The sequence below is a fragment of the Cervus canadensis genome, chromosome 32 (assembly GCF_019320065.1).
Source record: "Cervus canadensis isolate Bull #8, Minnesota chromosome 32, ASM1932006v1, whole genome shotgun sequence".
NCBI lineage: Eukaryota > Metazoa > Chordata > Mammalia > Artiodactyla > Cervidae > Cervus > Cervus canadensis.
The window spans coordinates 15354558-15376225 of record NC_057417.1 but is presented as its reverse complement, the minus strand read 5'-3'; the positions used below and the strand labels follow the sequence as shown (position 1 = coordinate 15376225).

General features: G+C 39.2%; 1 protein-coding gene and 1 pseudogene across 1 annotated transcript in view; one reads left to right on the top strand and one right to left on the bottom strand.

Annotated features, from left to right (window-relative positions):
* Nucleotides 1-21668, bottom strand: part of LOC122433545 (phospholipid-transporting ATPase ABCA3-like) — a 224824-nt gene that overhangs the window by 17989 nt on the left and 185167 nt on the right. The window contains exons 26-28 of the mRNA XM_043456582.1: nt 8033-8220; nt 7414-7584; nt 6821-7011 (exon numbers count right to left, since the gene is read on the bottom strand). Of these exons, the coding sequence (XP_043312517.1) occupies nt 6821-7011; nt 7414-7584; nt 8033-8220 (550 nt within the window). The remainder of the gene's footprint in view (nt 1-6820; nt 7012-7413; nt 7585-8032; nt 8221-21668) is intronic.
* LOC122433520 overlaps nt 9421-21668 on the top strand; it is a 28460-nt pseudogene continuing 16212 nt past the window's right edge.

Below are 21668 nucleotides of genomic sequence, written 5' to 3'. Positions count from 1 at the left end.
AATGCTGAGTTTTAAGCCAGCTTTTCCACTCTCCTCTTTCACCCTCATCAAGAAGCTCTTTAGTTCCTCTTCATTCTGTGCCATAAGGGTGGTGCTAGCTTTGTATCTAAGGTTATTGATATTTCTCCCTGCAATGTTGATTCCAGCTTGTGCTTCATCCACCTGGCATTTTGCATGATGTACTCTGCATAGAATTTAAATAAGCAGGGTGACAATATACAGCCTTGATGTACTCCTTTCTCAATTTTTAACCAGTCCATTGTTCCATGTCTGGTTTTAACTGTTGCTTCTTGACCTACATACAGGTTTTGCAGGAGGCAGGTAAGGTGGTCTGGTATTCCCATCACTTTAAGAATTTTCCACAGTTTGTGGTGATCTACACAGTCAAAGGTTTTTAGTATAGTTAATGAAGCAGAAGTAGATGTTTTTCTGGAACTTTCTAGCTTTTTCTATGATCCAATGTATGTTGGCAATTTCATCTCTGGTTCTTCTGCCTTTTCTAAATCCAGCTTGAACATCTGGAAATTCTCATTTCACATACTATTGAAGCCTAGCTTGAAGGATTTTGAGCATTACTTTGCTAGCATGTGAAATGAGTGAAACTGTATGGTAGTTTAAAAGTCTGTTCTGTACATCTGTGTCTCTTTTTCTGTTTTGCATATAGGGTTATCATTACCATCTTTCTAAATTCCATATATATGCGTTAGTATACTGTATTGGTCTTTATCTTTCTGGCTTACTTCATTCTGTATAATGGGCTCCAGTTTCATCCATCTCATTAGAACTGATTCAAATAAATTCTTTTCAATGGCTGAGTAATATTCCATGGTGTATATGTACCACAGCTTCCTTATCCACTTGTCTGCTGATGGGCATCTAGGTTGCTTCCATGTCCTGGCTATTATAAACAGAACACCACAGTTCAAAAGCATCAATTCTTTGGTGCTCAGTTTTCTTTATAGTTCAACTTTCACATCCATACATGACTACTGGAAAAACCATAGCTTTGACAAGAAGGACCTTTATTGGCAAAGTAATGTCTCTGCTTTTTAATATCCTGTCTAGGTTGGTTATAACTTTTCTTCCAAGGAGCAAGCATCTTTTAATTTCATGGCTGCAGTCAGCATCTGTAGTGATTTTGGAGTCCCCCAAAATAAAGTCTGTCACTGTTTCCATTGTTTCCCCATCTATTTGCCATGAAGTGATGGGACCATATGCCATGATCTTAGTTTTCTGAATGTTGAGTTTTAAGCCAACTTTTTCACTCTCCTCTTTCACTTTCATCAAGAGGCTCTTTAGTTCTTCTTCACTTTCTACCATAAGTGTGGTGTCATCTGCATATCTGAGGTTATTGATATTTCTCCTGGTAGTCTTGATTCCAGCTTGTGCTTCCACCAGCCCAACGTTTCTCATGATGTACTCTGAATATAAGTTAAATAAGCAGGGTGACAAGATATAGCCTTGATGTACTTCTTACACAATTTGGAACCAGTCTGTTGTTCAATGTCCAGTTCTAACTGTTGCTTCTTGACCTGCATACAGATTTCTCAGGAGGCAGGTCAGGTGGTCTGGTATTCCCATCTCTTTCAGAATTTTCCACAGTTTGTTGTGATCCACACAGTCAAAAGCTTTGGCATAGTCACTAAAGCAGGAATAGATGTTTTTCTGGAACTCTCTTCCTTTGTCGATGATCCAATGGATGTTGGTAATTTGATCTCTGCTTCCTCTGCCTTTTCTAAATCCAGCCTGAACATCTGGAAGTTCTCAATTCACATACTGTTGAAGCCTGGCTTGGAGAATTTTGAGCATTACTCTGCTAGTGTGTGAGATGAGTACAATTGTGTGGTAGTTTGAACATTCTTTGGCATTGCCTTTCTTTGGGATTGGAATGAAAACAGACCTTTCCCAGCCCTGTGGCCACTGCTGTTTTCCAAATTTGCTGGCATATTGAGTGCAGCACTTTCACAGCATCATCTTTTGGGATTTGAAATAGCTCAACTGGAATTCCATCACCTCCACTAGATTTGTCCGTAGTGATGCTTTCTAGGGCCCACTTGACTTTGCACTACAGGATGTCTGGCTCTAGGGGAGTGATCACTCCATCATGACTATCTGGGTCATGAAGATCTTTTTTTGTATAGTTCTTCTGTGTATTTTTGCCACCTCTTCTTAATATGTTCTGCTTCTGTTAGGTTCATACCATTTCTGTTCTTTATTGTGCCCATCTTTGCATGAAATGTTCCTTTGCTATCTCTAATTTTCTTGAAGTGATCTCTTTCCCAATCTATTGTTTTCCTTTATTTCTTTGCATTGATCATTGAGGAAGGCTTTGTTATCTTTCCTTGCTATTCTTTGGAACTCTGCATTCCAATGAGTATATCTGTCCTTTTCTTCTTTACCTTTCACTTCTCTTCTCTTCTTAGCTATTTGTAAGGCCTCCTCAGACAACCATTTTGCCTTTATGCATTCTTATTTTGGGGGATGGTCTTGATCACTGCCTCCTGTACAATGTCATGAATGTCCGTCCATAGTTCTTCAGGCACTCTGTGTATCAGATCTAATCCCTTGAATCTAGTTGTCACTTCCACTGTATAATCATAAGGGATTTGATTTAGGTCATACCTGAATGGCCTAGTGGTTTTTCCATACTTTTTCACTTTAAGTCTGAATTTGGCAATAAGGAGTTAATGATCTGAGCCACAGTCAGCTCCCGGTCTTGTTTTTGCTGACTGTATAGAGCTTCTCCATTTTGGCTGCAAAGAATATAATCAATCTGATTTTGGTATTGACCATCTGGTGATGTCCATGTGTAGCGTCTTCTCTTGCATTGTTGGAAGAAGGTGTTTGCTATGACCAGTGCGTTCTCGTGGCCAAACTTTGTTAGCCTTTGTCCTGCTTCATTCTGTACTCCAAGGCCAAATTTGCCTGTTACTCCAGTTATTTCTTGACTTCCTATTTTTGCATTTCAGTTCCCTATAATGAAAAAGACATTTTTTTTGGGTGTTAGTTCTAGAAGGTCTTGTCGGTCTTCACAAACCGTTCAACTTCAGCTTCTTCAGCATTATTGCCCAGGGTGGAGACTTCGATTACTGTAATATTGAATGGTTTGCCTTGGAAACAAACAGAGATCATCCTGTCATTTTTGAGATTGCATCCAACTACTGCATTTGGGACTCTTTTGTTGACTATGAGGGCTAGTTCATTTCTTCTAAGGGATTCTTGCCCACAGTAGTAGATATAATGGTCATCTGAGTTAAATTCACCCATTCCAGTCCATTTTAGTTTGCTGATCCCTAAAATATCAATGTTCATTCTTGCCATCTCCTGTTTGACCACTTCCAATTTACCTTGATTCATGGACCTAACATTCCAGGTTCCTATGCAATATTGCTTGTTACAGCATTGGACTTTACTAATCAAATCCAGTCAGCATCACCAGTCACATCCACAACTGGGTGTTGTTTTTGCTTTGCCTTCATGTCTTCATTCTTTCTGGGGTTATTTCTCCACTGATCCCCAGGAGCATATTGGGCACCTACCAACCCGGGGAGTTCATCTTTCAGTGTCCTATCTTTTTGCCTTTTCATACTATTCATGCGGTTCTCAAGGCAAGAATACTGAAATGGTTTGCCCTTTCCTTCTACAGTGGACCATGTTTTCCCCTCTAGCTCAGTGGTTCTTTCCTCAGCTGTAACCAGTCTACTGAAATCCATCAAAGGCATTCTTCATTTCTGTTAGATTTTTGATCTCTAGCATTTCTTCTTGGTCCTTTCTTAGGATTTGCACTTGTCTGCCTACATTGCTCATTTGTTCCTGAATGCTGTCTACTTTGTCCATTATAGCCCTTGGTATATCAGTTATAGTTGTTCTCAATTACAGGACTGATAATTCAAACATTCTTGTCATATCTGGTTCTAACATTGCTCTATGTCTTCAAATTGTGTTTTCTGCTTTTTTGGTGTGCTTTGTAATTTTTTTTTTTGGTAGCCAGACTTCCTGGGAAGGAGGATGGCTGTAAATAGGCCTTTTTTAATGTGGTGATGAGGGCTTCCCTGATGGCTTAGTGGTAAAAAATCTGCATGCCAAAGCAGCAGACATGGGTTCTATCCCTGGGTCTGGAATATCCCCTGGAGAAGGAAATGGCAATCCACTCCAGTATTCTTGCGTGGGGAATCCCATAGACAGAGAAGTATGGCAAGCTACAGTCCATGGGTTTGCAAAGAGTTGGACACAACTTAGTGATTAAACAACAACAACAAATCTGGTGACGAGTTGTTGGGGAGAGGAAGTGTGCTATAGGCTGTGTATATCTCAATTCAGTGAGCCCATGCTTCTGCACTGTGAACTTTACAAGTGTTTTTCAGTTCTTTCTCCTCTCTTTTGTGGAGCAAGATGGCTAAGAGTTGGCTGGAACCTCTCTGAGGTCATTTAGGCTCTGATAATACTCTAGAACCTTGTCAAGGTCCTGGAGGTAAATATCACAATATGTAGGAAATCTCCATAAATGGCCCCTCTGGAGTGGTTACCCTTTACAGGTGTCCACACAGTCCTTGCAGGAATTCAATTGCAATTCAGGTTTTTCCAGCTTGGCACTGGTTGCCCTTGGACTTTCTGCTAGACATTTTCTGATATGGTAATCCGTGATTCCCTGTATTTGCCTATCTGTCCAATACTGGCTGCAGTGGTTTGCCCTTACTTCTTTTTCAGATTCTAGAGGATTTGCTGATTTTTCAGTGTGTTCAACTTTTTACTTGTTATTAGGACAGAATGTCAATTTTTAACCTTCTTACATTCTGGGCTGGCAACTAAAGCATTTGTTCATTTTTGAAGGTCCTTGCTTAGTGGGAATCTTAGATTAAGCTTCTCACACTGCAGTGGGTCAAAAGTTATATTAGTACTGGTACTGGAATTTGTTTCAGGGAAAACCAATTTTTGCATTTTATGATTGTCTCTATCAGGTTTTAGCTTGATAATTTTTTTCTGTTCTGTTTTGGTTCTTTGAATATTTTTTCTCCCTTTTTTCTGAGTCTAAGCAAATAATTAAAGGCATATTTACTTTATGTTTTCCAGTATGTATTTTTATTTTAATAGTGGTACATTTCTGAGAGAATAATCTGTCATGCTGTAGAAAGAGGAACTATTTTCTTTGTGGCCTTTTAAAAAAATGAATGATGTCTTAAATTCTTTGCCACTAAAGGGAAGCATTTAATTGAAATAGTCCTCTAATTTCTAGAGATAATTTTAGGCTGAAATATATATTTAAGTTGCCTTTCACATGTTACAGTTCTTTGTTTTTTCCTTTTCTGGATAATCTTTATGCATAGGTCCCATACATAAAGGGACCATCCTTTTGATTTTGTTATCTTTAAACGGGGAAGTTTTATTTGAAATAGCTAATTTGCTCAAGGATAGCATGGGGAAAGGTTGCCAATTCAGCAACTTTCTATATGTAGTTTCACATCCAAGCTATTGTGTTCCTCACCTTCTTTAAGACAAGTTTGGCCTTAGTGTTTTGTGTCCTCTCTCACTTTCAAGTTAAATAGGATATTGGAATGGCTCATAGTATATATAAATATATGCTTCTGTGTGGTTAATTATCGTCAACACAGCATACAAAAAGTGCTCCACAAATCTTTCCATATGAATGAAAGGCTAAATGAACATCCAGCTGGCCTGATGGACATACTTATTAGAATATTCTAATATAATTAATACTAAATTAATGATCTTTCCTACATTATGGTTCTTCCTCTCTAATTGATCATCCCCCCTCCACCTACCTCTTTCTCTCTCTCTCTCTCTATATATATATATACATATATATATGCTGCTGCTGCTGCTAAGTCGCTTCAGTCGTGTCCGACTCTGTGCGACCCCAGAGACGGCAGCCCACCAGGCTTCCTCGTCCCTGGGATTCTCCAGGCAAGAACCCTGGAGTGGGTTGCCATTTCCTTCTCCAATGCATGCATGCATGCTGAGTCGCTTCAGTCGTGTCCAACTCTTAGCGACCCCATGGACTGCAGCCTACCAGGCTCCTCCGTCCATGGGATTTTCCAGGCAAGAGTATGGGAGTGGGGTGCCATTGCCTTCTCTCCTCTCTCTCTCTCTCTATATATATATATATATATTCATTTCCTATAATTTCTTCCTCTCCATGCTTACTGTCACTTCCTTAGTGCAGGCCAATACCATTTATTGCTTTATCATTGTTATAGACTCCGTGCTTTTAAACATGTATCCTAACCATCTGGCTACCACACTGTTGATAGAGTGATCATTCAAGTTAAAGACTACAAATAAAATACTGAGAGTACAAATAAATAGAAGCTGGCTATAAATTTGTTTGTCATGGGCACAGAGAGGCACTTGCTGAAATTAGCACACAAAGGCTGAATAAATTTTTATGTCAAACATCCAGTTCATTTCCTTCAAAGAAGAAAAGGAGATTTGCATTTCATAAGCATTGCCTGACTCAGAAACCAGGGAATGGCAGAGGGACGATGCTCAAAGGGAGACTTTAAAAATTATCAAGGATAAAAAATAGAGCCTTAACTTAAATAATTTAACTCTAAACGAATAAACTTGAATGGATTTATCTTACTGGCTAATTCCTACAAGAGACTGGTGAGAACCTCTGTGATTTTGAGAAAGCTTCTTAGCATAATCAGGGATAAATTCATAGAAAAATTATTTCTAAAGGGGCCTAATATAAAAGCTCAATAAACATCAATTACTCATGGAAAAAAGTTATTGAGTACATGCAGCAGAACAACATATGTGACTTAAAACAATTTTCACAAGTAAGCCCTATCTACATTACCTGGGAAATTTATCTCAATGAATTCTTTGAACTCCTCTAGTTTATCTTCATTATCATCAATGTTAATCTTTGCTGTCAGAGTATATATATTACCAAACTTGTTCTTGAGGTGACGTGGGCTGCCTAGGCACCTGAACTGCCCCTTTACCATGATGGCCAGCCTGGTACAAAGGGCCTCACATTCTTCCATGCTAGAGGCACAAAGGATATATGGATGAAGAGACTCCCTCTCAGAAGCAAAACTTTATATTTCAAAACAGAGCTATGATTATAAGGTAACACTCATAGTAAGAAGGCTTTATATTGCAAGTGATCGTTACTACGACCATATTTGGAAAGAAGAGATTAAAAAATTCAAAGCAGTTGATTTCTAAATTTACAAGAGAAACACTTCCCTGACTTCCTATCTTCTACCAAGTCTGGATTTCAGAACTTAACTGAGTATTCTAGAAGTTCCCCAGGAATCAGCATTTGCTCGCAGTCCCTCTTACGTACTTCACGTACTTAGACAAGTTCACTGACATATCCTTGACTCAAACTAATTCTCTCTTATACACTTCTAACTCTCACCCAAGTCTCCTAATGGGTCATACCTGTGGGAAGATATGACGATAGCTTTGCCACTATTACATATCCATGTAACTGTGTCCCACATATGGCGCCTGGCTACTGGGTCCATGCCAGTAGATGGTTCATCCAGGAAAATAACTGAGGACTTTCCCATTAGGGCAATAGCAGTATTCAATTTACGTTTGTTTCCTCCACTTTATTGTCAAAGAAGGAGAGAGAAAGTGGAGGAGAAAGAAGAAATAAGATTATCGTTAATTCAACAGAATTAGCTCATATATCCACAATGCTGTGTATATACCAACTCATTTTCATTGAAATGACTTTGGGGGGGGTATGCTTTTTAGCATCATTACTGGTAAAATATTTTTGTTTTGAGGAGATAAATAACCATAGGGATACAGGAATGAATGTGTTCTTTTTGAAATGCAAAAGCTACAGATCATGTCTGCAAAAGATTAACTTCATACAAATGTGATCTGCCTTATTTCTGATATCTGAACCCTGACAGGAAGTAAGGCTACGTCACAGTCATTGCTTCCGTGTGACAGAGTTGTCAGGTTGAGTTTTCAGGCATTCATGCTAAACAGCAGAAATACAGATGGGCAGTAGGCAGCTTAATAAATAAGCAGCATAATGTCTCACCTGTATGTGCAGACCAGCTTGTCAGCATGGGTTTCCATGTGCATTGAATGCAGAAAGGTTTCCACATACATACCGATGTCTGGCTCAGGAACACCCCGCAGCCTGGCGTACATGATCAGCATTTCCCGACCTGTCATGTGGCTCAACATGGGGTCAGATTGAGGACAATAGCCAATTCTGGACCTAATCTGAATCAAGAGGGTAATTCACAAGCAATAAACCTAAGTCGACTATTCCATTGAACATACAGTAACACGGATGAGGGAGAAAACCTGAAGTTTCTAGCCCATGCTAGCAAGAAGATGTGATACCCATAGAACTCCGAGTAAGAATTATTTCTTTTTCAGTCTAAAGAAACTTTACACCTGGAACCCACTGTAGTAAAATGGAATACTAATATACCTCACTGGAATTTTCAGTACATATCTATTGTGCACTACAATGCCCCCAAGATAACTCTTTGTTAGATGAAATTGCCTATTCAAATATCACCAGGAAAGAGCCATTCTATTAAGTCTATTAAAATAATGTATAGAATTTCACTTCCAGCAGTAGCCAGTAACTTCTATTAAGCCAACTATCCCACAGATGAAAATTATCATCTACATTATAAATATCTTCTATGGGCTTCTATGGTGGCTCAGATGGTAAAGAATCTGCCTGCAATGTGGGAGATCCAGGTTCAATCCCTGGGTTGGGAAGATCCTATGGAGAAGGAAATGGCTACCCACTCCAGTGTTCTTGCCTGGAGAATTCCATGGACAAAGAAGCCTGGTGGGCTACTGTCCATGGGGTCACAAAGAGTCAGACATGACTGAGCGACTAACACATATCCTTATATATTGAGTTGGCCAAAATGTTCATTCAGGTTTTTCCATACCATCTTACAGGAAAACCCAAACAAACTTTTTGACCAACTCAATATATATAAAAACAAGAATAAATAATTTAGCTATATTAAACTAAAATGCTGCTATACAACAAAGGAAACCATCAATAAAATGAAAGGGCAACCTACCAAATGGAATAAAATATTTGCAAATTATATACCTGATAAGGGGTTAATGTCCAACATATAAAAGAACTCATACAACTCAACATCAAAAAGACAAACAATCTGATTTTAAAAATGGGCATAGCAGGTTGGATGCATGAGACAAGTGCTCAGGGCTGGTGCACTGGGAAGACCCAGAGGGATGGGATGGGGAGGGAGGCGGGAGGGGGGATCAGGATGGGAAACACGTGTAAATCCATGGCTGATTCATGTCAATGTATGGCAAAAACCACTACAATACTGTAAAGTAATTAGCCTTCAACTAATAAAAATAAATGAAAAAAAAAAATGGGCATAGGACCTGAATAGACATTTTTCCAAAGGAGACGTGCAGATGGCCAACAGGTACCTGAAAAGGTTCTCAACATCATTAATCATTTAGGGAAATGCAAATTAAAACCACAATGAGCTTTCACCTCACACCTGTTAAAATGGCTATTATCCAAAAGATAAGAGATAACAAATGCTGGTGAGGATGTGGAGAAAAAGGAACTCTTGTGCAGTGTTGGTGAAATGTGAACTGGTATAGCCACTATTGAAAACAGCATGGAGATTAAAAAATAGAAGCATCATATGACTCAGCAGTTCCACTTCTGGGTAGGGAAAAAATGAAGGAAGGAAATAAAAATCCTCCCTAACTCAAAAAGATATCTGTACCCCTACGTTCAATGCAGCATTATTTACAATAGCCAAGACATAGAAACAACCTGTCTGTTGATAGATGAATGGATAAAGAAGGTGTGGTATATCTATACAATGGAATATTACTTTAGCCATAAAAGAATCTTATTTTACTTTACTTCATTGAAGAATAAATCTTTGAACCTTTCTCAGAAATTATGATTGTTTCAGTTTTTTCTATTCTATTTCTTCTGAGGTCAGTTTTAATAATTTGTATAAAACTAGAAAATTAGTTTTATTAAAGATTTAAATTTCATTTGCATGGAGTTGAATCAAGTACTTTGTGTTTCTTATAATTTCAATGTATTTGTGTTCCCTCTCTTTTTTAATAAGTTCATCCAGTTCTTTATTTTTACAAAGTTCTAGTTGTTTTGACTTATTGGTTAGTTGGCTGTATGTTTTTATATATTAATTTATATACTTGTCTGCATTTATACTTTTATATGCTTTCCTTCCATTAATTTTTTTCTGAGACAGGCGTTTATAAGCTGTTTGTTTTTATTCTTTTTAAAATTTAAATGCATAATATATAAGATTATTTTTTATTCAATTGTAATCAGAGAATATATATTTTTATACTTGGAAATACTGTTTTTCAAATGTATGGCATAAAAATATTCATGCTCATAAGTGAATTATTTTTGAAAGATGTAGAATTTGATATGTATCAATCATGTTTACCATATTGACTATTGACTATGTTGCTTATGTATTTTTTGTCTGTATTTAGTTTCTACTGACATGGTCTGTCTTAGACTAAAAGAAGAGAATTAAACATTTCATATATTGGGTTGGCCAAAAAGTTCCTTCTTTTTTTTAAAGTAAAAATATTTTTCATTTTTACCAAGAACTTTATTGGACAATGTATTCACCAATTTGTTCCACTACCTTCTGTTATTTTTCAAGCAACTTCATAATTCCATCTTCCCAAAACTTTTAATTTTTTTGAGCAAAGAACCTTTCCAGGTGCCTTTTACAGTCTCCCAGGGACTTGAAATTTTTTCCATTAAAAGAATTTTGTAAAGACTGAAATAAATGAAAATCTGAAAGTGCAAAGTCTAGCGAATACCATGGGTGAATCAGAACTTCCCAGCCAAGCTATAACCACTAGTTTTTGCCTGGTTATCAAAGAAACATGTGGTCTTGCATTATCCTGATGGAAGGTTATGCATTTTCTGTTGCCTAATTCTGGATGTCTTTCATGGAGTTCTGCCTTCAGTTGGTCTAATTGGAAAAAGAATTTTTTGGAATTAATCACTTGGTTTTCCAAAAGGAGCTCATAATAGAGGACTCCCTTCCAATCCCACCATACACACATCACCTTCTTTACATCAAGACCAGCCTTTGGTGAGGTTGGTGGTGGTTTATTTCACTTGCCCCAGATCTCTTCTAGTCCACATTATTGTACAGTATCCATTTTTCATCATCTGCCAGAATTTGTTTTAAAAGCAAAACGTCTTCATTACATTTTGCTAGAGAATCACATGCAGAAATATGATCAAGAAGTTTTTTTTTTTTTTTTTTGCTTAACTTACATGTAACCCAAACATCAAAGCAATTAATATAATCAAGCTGGTGGGAATGATTTTCAACACTTAATTTGGCTATTTTGAGTATGTTGGCTATATCCCCCATGGTACAACATTGATTGTTCTCAATTAATGTCTTGATTTGATTGCTATCAACTTCAACTGGCCTACCCGACTATGGACCATTGTCCATGAGAGATCTTCAGTATGAAACTTTGCAAACCACTTCTGACACTTAAAAAAAAAAAATTCTAGAAGGCTTTTATTATCTCTGCCCAGGGAGATAGAAAGGACTTAATTATTTTCTGTAAAGGGGAAGATTCCCATTAAAATTAAGTTGTTTTGTCACAGGAGGCAAAGATATCAGATTACGTTTGGTGCAAAATTCTATAGTTTTGCTAATTTACCAGGAGATATAATTTATTTTCATTTAAGATTTTTACCGCAATCATGTTTCCATGTTGCAACATAGTTTTTGTAATTTTCACAATTTTTCCTGGTTGTTTTTTCTCTCTTCAATCTTTATTTTTCCTTAATATACATATTTCATTGAAGTATAGTTGACTTACAATGTTTCAAGTACACAGCAAGGTGATTCAGCCAGATATATACACATTTATTATTTTCCAGATTTTCTCCATTATAGGCTACTAGAAGATACTGACTATATTTCCCTGTGCTATACAGTAAATTTTGTTGCTTGTCTATTTTTAAAATTAGAAATCTAGCATTCTATTTATACTAAGTCAAACAAGTGATGTCAAATGTCAAAATTTTTTAGTTAGTCAAAAATTTGTAAGTTTTCTAAAATATATGTATATTATACATACTATTTATATATATGTAAACAAAAGCTTTTCTACTACACTTGGTAAAAGTTTGAGAAAGAACATTAAAAAAAAAAGAGAAGAGATGAAGAAATTGGAAAACAAACTAAACGAAACAGAATATGAAATAGAAAAAGTGAAACAAACTAGATAAAAGTAAAAGATCATCATATAGTTCAGTTGTTTTTCAATATGATTACTAATTAGAAACATATCTGAAGATTTGGAGAAAAAAAATTTGTATTTTTCAAAAAGTTCCAAGATAATTTTGATATGCATCTGGATTTCAAGAAGTGATTATAGGTTTTTCTATTAAATCGTAGTTTTGGTTTATATAACATTCTACTATTTTTTCTATTGACCAGTCATGATACAATGGTAAGTGAGTAATAGTAGCACAATCACAATAGTAAAAAATGTTTATCAGTTTTCACAATCAATAGCCAGACGAAAAATAAAAGACAACTATAATTGCAAACCACAATAGGAACATGATTAACCTAAGAATATAAAATAATTACATACAATTTGGGGGGGTGTCAAGCAGTGATCTGCTAAGTGGAAATGCATACATGCACATGTTTTCATGTACATATGTCTTTTGGTTGGTGCATCTAATCCATTTACATTTAAGGTAATTATCCATGTGTATGACCCTATTACTGTTTTTTTTTTTTTTTTTATTAGTTGGAGGCTAATTACTTCACAACATTTCAGTGGGTTTTGTCATACATTGATATGAATCAGCCATAGAGTTACACGCATTCCCCCTCTTGTTTTGGATTTATTTTCTGTAGATCTTTTCCTTCTTTTGTGTTTCCTGCCTAGAGAAGTTCCTTCAGCATTGGTTGCAAAGCTGGTTTCAGTTCAGTTCAGTCCGTCAGTCATGTCCGACTCTTTGCAACCCCATGGACAGCAGCATGCCAGGCTTCCCTGTCCATCACCAACTCCTGGAGCCTGCTCAAACTTTTGTCCATTGAGTCAGTGATGCTATCAGCCATCTCATCCTCTGTCGTCCCCTTCTACTCCTGTCTTCAATCTTTCTCAGTGTGGTGCTGAATTCTCTTAACTTTTGCTTTTCTGAACAGCTGTTGATTTCTCCATCAAATCTGAATGACAGTCTTGCTGGGTAGAGTATTCTTGGTTGTTGGTTCTTCCCATTCATCAGTTTAAATATATCATGCTATTCCCTTCTGGCTTGTAGAGTTTCTGTCAAGAAATTAGCTTGTAATCTGATAGGAGTTCCCTTGTATGTTATTTGTTGTTTTCCCCTTGTTCCTTTCAATATTTTATCTTTGTCCCTAATTTTTGTCAGTTTGATTACCATGTGTCTTGGTATGGTCCTCCTTGGATTTATCTTTCCTGGGACTCTCTGTGCTTCCTGGACTTGGTTGATTATTTCCTTTCCCATGTTAGGGAAGTTTTCAGCTATTATTATCTCTTCAAATATTTTCTCAGGCCCTTTCTCTCTCTTTTCCTTCTGGGACCTCTATAATGCCAATGTTGGTGCATTTAATGTTGTTCCAGAAGTCCCTTAGGCTGTCTTCACTTCTTTTCACTTAAAAAAAAAATTCTATTCTGCAGAATTGATTTCCACTATTCTGTCCTCCAGGTCACTTATCCATTTTGCCTCAGTTATTGAGTTATTGATTCCTTTGAGTGTATCATTCATCTCTGTTTGTTCTTTAGTCCTTGTAGGTATTTGGTAAACATTTCTTGCATCTTCTCCATTGTTTTCTTGCGACCTGGATCATCTTCAACACCGTTATTCTGAATTTTTTTTTTTCTGGAAGATTGCCTATCTTCTCTTCATTTATTTATTTTTCTTGGATTTTATCTTGTCCTTCCATCTGGGATGTAACTTTCTGCTTTTTCATCCAGATTAACGTTCTGTAATATGGTTTTTGTTCTAGCCTCTGTGGGATGATGGTTCTTCTGCTTCTTCTGTCTGCCCTCTGATGGAGGAGGCTAAGAGAGTTGTGTAAGCTTCCTGATGGGAGGGACTGGCAGTGGTAAAAACTGGTCTTGCTCTGGTGAACAGGGGTTGGCCAGTGAAACTTTAATTCAATTATCTGCTGATTGGTGGGGTTGTTCTCCCTCTCTGGTAGTTTTTAGGCCTGAGGCGACCCAGCCCTTGGGTCTAGGGCTCTATGGTCAGGTTAATGGTGAACTCCAAGAGGGTTTATGCCAAGGGGACCCTTCCAGAGTGCTGCCACCAGTGCGCCTGTCCCTGTGGTGAGCCCCTGCTGACCCATGCCTCCACAGGAGACCCTTCAACAAGGTAGTTTTGTTTTAGTCCCTTATGGAGTCACTGCTCCTTTCCTCTGGGCCTTGGTGCATGCAAGATTATGTCTGTGCTCTTCATTTAAGACTGGAGTCTTATTTCCCCCAGTCCAATGGAAGTCCTATATTCAAATCCCACTGGCTTTCATAGTCAGATTCCCTGGGATTCCCAGTCCCTTTGTCAAAACCCCAGGCTGGGAAGCCTGATGTAGGGCTCAGAAACTTCGCAACAGTGGGAGAACTTCTTTTGTATTAATGTTCTCTGGTTTGTGGGTTACCCACCCAGTGGGTATGGGATTTGAATTTTATTGTGATTGTGCCCTTCCTACCAACCTGCGGTGGCCTCTTCTTTGTCTTTGGATGTAGTGTATATTTTTTGGTGGGTTCCATCATCCTACTGGAGCTTCCCAGGTAGTGCTAGTTATAAAGAATCCACCTGTCAATGCAGGAGACACGAGAGACTTGGGTGATTCTGGTTAGATCCCTGGGTCAGGAAGATCACCTGGAGAAGGGAATGGCACCCCACTCCAGTAATTTTGCCTGTAAAATCCCATGCACAGAGGTGTCTGGCAGGCTACAGTCCATCTGACCACAAAGAGTAGACACGACTGAGCAATGCACCATGCTGGAGCCAGAACAGGTGAAATAACTCAATGTGTAACCGAAAGAAACTATGAGCCATACCATGCAAGGCCACTCAAGATGGAAAGGTCATGGTGGAGAGTTCTGACAAAATGTGGTCAACTGGAGAAGGGATTGGCAACCCCCTTCAGCATTCTTGCCTTGAGAACCCCATGAACAGTGTGAAAAGGCAAAAAGATAGGACACTGAACGATAAGCCTGCAGGTCAGTAGGTGTCCAACATGTTACTGGGGCAGAACTGAGAAATATCTCCAAAAAGAATGAAGAGGCTTTGAACCAAAGAGGAAACGAAACCCAGTTTTAGATACGTCTGGTGGTAAAGGTAAATACGATGCTGTAAAGAACAGTATTGCATAGGAGCCTGGAATATTAGGTCCATGAATGAAAGTAAACTGGATGTGGTCAAAGAGATGGCAAGTGTAACATTGACATTTTAGAAATCAGTGAACTAAAACGGATGGGAATGGGTGATTTAAATTCAAATGACCATTATATCTACTACTGTAGGCAAGAATCCCTTAGAAGAAATGGAGTAGCCCTCATGGTCAACAAGAGTCCAAAACAGTGTTTGGGTGCAATCTCAAAAAAGGACAGAATGATCTTGGTTCATTTCCAAGGCAAACCACTCAACATCACAGTAACCCAAGTGTATGCCCCACCACTAATGTCAAAGAAGTTGAAGTTGAACAGTTCTATGAAGATCTACAAGACATTCTAGAACTAACAGCAAAAAAGATGTCCTTTTCATCATAGGGGACTGGAATGCAAAAATAGGAAGTCAAGAGACACCTGGAGTAACAGGCAAGTTTGGCCTTGGAGTACAAAATGAAGCAAACCAAAGGCTAACGAGTTTTGCCAAGAGAACACCATCATCATAGCAAATACCCACTTACAACTATATAAGAGATGTCTCTACACATGGACATCAGATGGCCAATACAAAAATCAGATTGATTATATTATTTGCTGCTGATAATGGAGATTTCTATGGTCAGCCATAACAAGACTGGAAGCTGACTGTGGTCTAGATCATGAGCTCCTTATTGCAAAATTCAGACTTACATTGAAGAAAGTTGGGAAAACCACTAGGTCATTCAGGTATGACATAAATCAAATCTCTTATGACTACACTGTGGAAGTGACAAAAGCATTCAAGGGGTTAGATCTGATAAACAGAGTGCCTGAAGAACTATGGACGGAGGTTCATAATATTGTATAGGAGGTGGTAGCCAAAACCATCTCTAAGAAAAAGAAATGCAAGAAGGCACAATGGTTGTCTGAGAATGCCTTAGAAAAATCCGTGAAAAGAAGAGAAGCAAAAGGCAAAGGAGAAAAGGAAAGATATATGCATCTGAATGCAGAGTGCAAAAAAATAGCAAGGAGAGACAAGAAAGCCTTCTTAAGTGAACAATGCAAAAAAATAGAGGAAAACAATAGAATGGGAAAGACTAGCGATCTCTTCAAGAAAATTAGAGATACTAAGGGAAACTTTCATGCAAAGATGGGCACAATAAAGGACAGAAACCGTAAGGAACTAACAGAAGCAGAAGAGATTAAGAAGAGGTGGCAAGAACACACAGAAGAACTATACAAAAAAGGTCTTAATGACCCAGATAACCATTATGGTGCTGTCATTTACCTAGAACCAGACATCCTGGGGTGCAAAGTCAAGTGGGCCTTTGGAAGCATTACTATTAACAAAGCTAGTGGAGGTGATGGGATTCCAGCTGAGCTGCTTCAAATCTGAAAAGATGATGCTGTGAAAGTGCTGTACTCAATATGCCAGGAAATTTGGAAAACTCAGCAGTGGCCATGGGACTGGAAAAGGTCAGTTTTCATTCTAATCCCAAAGAAGGGCAATGCCAAAGAATGTTCAAACTACCCCACAATTGCACTCATCTCACAAGCTAGCAAGGTAATGCTCAAAATCCTTCAAGCTAGGGTTCAGCAGTAGGTGAACTAAGAACTTCCAGAGGTACAAGCTGTGTATAGAAAAGACAGAGGAACCAGAGATGAAATTGCCAACATCCATTGGATATTAGAAAATGCAAGAGAGTTCTGGAAAAACAGCTACTTCTGCTTCATTGACTATGCTAAAGCCTTTGACCATGGATCACAACAAGCTGTGGTATATTCATAAAGAGATAGGAATACCAGACCACCTTACCTGCCTGCTAAGAAACCTGTATGCAGGTCAAGAGGCAGTGGTGAGATGTGGACATGGAACAGCAGTCTGGCTCAAAACTGGGAAAAGAATATGTCAAGGCTGTATATTGTCACTGTGCTTATTTAATTTATATGAAGAGTACATCATGCAAAATGCCGGCTGGATTAATTACAAGCTGGAATCAAGATTGTTGGGAGAAATATGAATAACCTCAGACATGCAGATAATACCACCCTAATGGCAAAAAGTGAAGAGGAACTAAAGAACCTCTTGATGAAGGTGAAAAAGGAGCCTGAAAAAGCTGGCTTGAAACTCAACATTAAAAACCTAAGATCATGGCATCTGGTCACATCATTTCAAGTCAAATAGATGGGGAAAAAGTGCAAACAGTGACAGACTTTATTTTTTCTCAGGCTCCAAATCACTGCAGGCATGACTGCAGCCATGAAATTAAAAGACTCTTTCTCTTTGGAAGAAAAACTATGACAAACTTAGACAGAATATTAAAAAGCAGAGACATCACTTTTCTGAAAAAGATCCGTGTAGTGAAAGCTGTGGTTTTTCCAGTAGTCATGTAATGATGTGAGAGTTGGACCATAAAGAAGGCTAAGTGCCAAACGATTGATTCTTTTGAACTGTGGTGTTGGAGAAGACTTTTGAGAGTCCCTTAGACAATAAGGAGGTCAAACTAGTCAGTCCTAAAGGAAATCAACCCTGAATATTCATTGGTGAGATTGATGCTTCAGATGAAGCTCAAATACTTTGGCCACATGATACGAAGAGCTGACTCTTTGGAAAAGACCCTGATGCTGGGAAAGACTGAAGGAAGGAGGAGAAGGTGGTGACAGATGATGAGATGTTTGGATGACATCACCAATTGAATGGACATGAGTTTGAGCAAACTCCAGGAGATAGTGAAGGGCAGGGAAGTCTGGCATACTGCAGTCCATGGGGTGGCAAAGAGTCAGACATGACTGAGTGGCTGAATAACAACAAAGCATTCTCCCGTCGATGGTTGTTCAACAGCTAGTTGTTTTTTTTTTTTTTTTTTTTTGTGCTCTGGCAGGGGAAGATGAGTGCACTTCCTTTCACTCTGCCATAATGAACCAGAAGCCCTGACACATTTGATCGATCATAACACTTCATACACTGCACAAATCTTTTCTTGTATTTCAGTAGTGTTTTTACCTTTCTAGAAATAATAAAGCATATTATGCTGAAAATATTCCTTTTTTTCTTCCTTCTTCAATATTAAAGTAGCTATACAAAAATTCACCAATTTTGAAAAGTTTCTGTTTTTAAAATGCACTGAGAAGAAAAAGAAATAAAAGGAATCCAGATTGGAAAAGAAGTAAAACTTTCACTGTTTGCAGATGACATGATCCTCTACATGGAAAATCCTAAAGACACCACCAAAAAATTACTAGAGCTAATCAATGAATATAGAGAAGGAAATGGCAACCCACTTTAGTATTCTTGCCTGGAGAATCCCATGGATAGAGGAGCCTGGAAGGCTGCAGTCCATGGGGTCACACAGAGTCAGACATGACTGAAGTGACTAAGTAGCAGCAGCAGCAATCAATGAATATAGTAAAGTTTCAGGATATAAAATTAATACACAGAAATCCTTTGCATTCCTATACACTAGCAATGAGAAACAGGAAGAGAAATTAAGGAAACAATCCCATTCACTATTGCAATGAAAAGAATAAAATTCTTAGGAATAAATTTATCTAAAGAGACAAAAAAACCTATATATATATATATATATAAAACTATAAAACATTGGTGAGAGAAATCAAAGGTGACACAAATAGATGGAGAAATATACCATGTTCATGTGTTGGAAAAATCAAGATAGTGAAAATGAGTATACCATACAAAGCAACCAATAGATTCACTGCAATCCCTATCAAGCTACCAATGGTATTTTTCGTAGAACTAGAACAAATAATTTAAAAATTCATATGGAAACACAAAAAACCTCAAATAGCCAAAGCAGTCTTAAGAAAGATGAATGGAACTGGAGGAATCAACCTGCCTGACTTCAGACTATACTAGAAAACTACAGTCATCAAGACAGTATGGTACTGGCACAAAGACAGAAATATAGATCAATGGAACAAAATAGAAAGTCTAGAGGAGCCAAGATGGCAGAGGAGTAGGACGGGGAGACCACTTTCTCTCCTACAAATTCATCAAAAGAATAACTGAACGCAGAGCAAACTTCACAAAACAACTTCTGATCACTAGCTGAGGTCATCAGGCGCCCAGAAAAGCAGCACATTGTCTTCGAAAGGAGGTAGGACAAAATATAAAAGATAAAAAGTGAGACAAAAGAGCTAAGGACGGAGATCCGTCCTGGGAAGGGAGTCTTAGGCGGCATTGCTTGGGGTAGGGTCCGGGCCTGAGTGCCCTGAGGACAATCGGAGGGAGCTTCTGTGAGTTGCCAACTTGAACTGTGGGAGACCAAAAGAGAGAGAGGAAATTAACCGGCCGGAACACACTGCCAGCCGTTCGCAGAACGAAGAGACGGAGAAAGTCCAGAGAAGAGCTCGCAGGCTGCGGACTGGGCCCAGCCCCTCCGGAGGCAGGGGGCAGGGGGGAGGGGAAGGTCGTGGCGAGACACAGGGTGCAGGCACCCGACTGGCTCGGGCGGGGACTGGGGCTGGGGATGCGGAGGGCAGAAGGCGCACGCACCCGACTGGCGCCAGCGGAAACTGAAACTGGGTCCGTGGAAGGGAGTGGGCACGCCACACCTGGGTAGAGTGAGCCCATCAAGCCCCTGGCTGCCTGGACCGCTCTGACGGGGAAGGCACAGAGAGCAGGCGCAGCTTTTCGTTCCGCGCTTTTGTGGAACACCGGAGGGCTGGAACCTCGCGCAGCACGGGGCGCGCTCCATATAGAACAGCCGGGAGCCTGAGCAGTGCAGACGGAGAAAGCAGCGTCAGCCCCTCCCGGCAGCGCCAGCCCGTCCCCGTAGCGCCAGCCCGTCCCCACAGCGTCAGCCCCCCACCCCCAGCGCCAGCCCCTCCCCGCAACGCCAGCCCCTCCCTGCAGCGCCAGCCCCTCCCTGCAGCGCCAGCCCCTCCCCGCAGAGCGAGGGAACTAGCTACCTGAATAAGAGTCCACCTCAGCCCGCCTGTGTCAGGGCGGAAATGAGGCTCTGAAGAGACTGGCAAACAGAAGCCAAATAAACAAAGGGAACTGCTTCAGAAGGGACTGGTGCAACAGATTAAAATCCCTGTAGAAAACACCGACTACACCGGAAGGGGCCTGTAGATATTGAGAAGTGTAAGCTGGAACGAGGAGCTATCTGAAACTGAGTCAAACCCACACTGACCGCAACAGCTCCAGAGAAACTCCTAGATATATTTTTACTTTTTTTTTTTCTCTTTTATTTTCCTTTAAAATTTCCTATTACTCCCCCATTACTCCTTAACTTTCATTTTCATAGATTTTTATGATTTTTTTAATTAGGGAAAAAAAATTTTTTTTTCTCTTTTTTTTTCTTCTTTTTTTTCTTTTTTCTTCTTTTTTTTCTTTCCTTTTTCTCTTCTATTTTCTATTTTTCTTTTTCTCTTATTTCTTTTAAAGTCCTCTAGTACTCCTCTATTACTCCTTAATTTTCATTTTCAATACACTATAACCTTACAAAAAAAAAAAGAAGAGAAGCCCTATTTTTAAACCGAAGATTATCCTCTCCCAATCTTGACTCTCTGTTTTCTACCTCAGAACACCTCTATTTCCTCCTTTCCCCTTCTCTTCCCAATCCAATTCTGTGAATCTTTGTAGGTGACTCAGCTATGGAGAACACTCTGGGAACAGACAGCTGTGTAGATCTGTCTCTCTCCTCTTGAGTCCCCCTTTTCTCCTCCTGCTCATCTCTATCTCCCTCCTCCCTCTCCTCTTCTTCATGTAACTCTGTGAACCTCTCTGGGTGTCCCTAACAGGGGAGAATCTTTTTGCCATTAACCTAGAAGTTTTCTTATCAGTGCTGTATAGTTGGAGAAGTCCTGAGACTACTGAAAGAATAAAACTGAAATCCACAGGCAGGAGACTTAAGCCCAAAACCTGAGAACACCAGAAAACTCCTGACTACATGGAACTTTAAGTAATAAGTGACTGTCCAAAAGCCTCCATACCTACACTGAAACCAACCACCACCCAAGAGCCAATAAGTTATAGAGCAAGACATACCACGCAAATTCTCCAGCAACGCAGGAACATAGCCCTGAACGTCAACATACAGGCTGCCCAAGGTCACACCTAACACATAGACCCATCTCAAACCTCATTACTGGGCACTCCATTGCTCTCCAAAGAGAAGAAATCAAGTTCCACGCACCAGAACACTGACGCAAGCTTCCCTAACCAGGAAACCTTGACAAGCCAATCGTCTAACCCCACCCACGGGGTAAATCCTCCACAATAAAAAGGAACCACAGCCCTC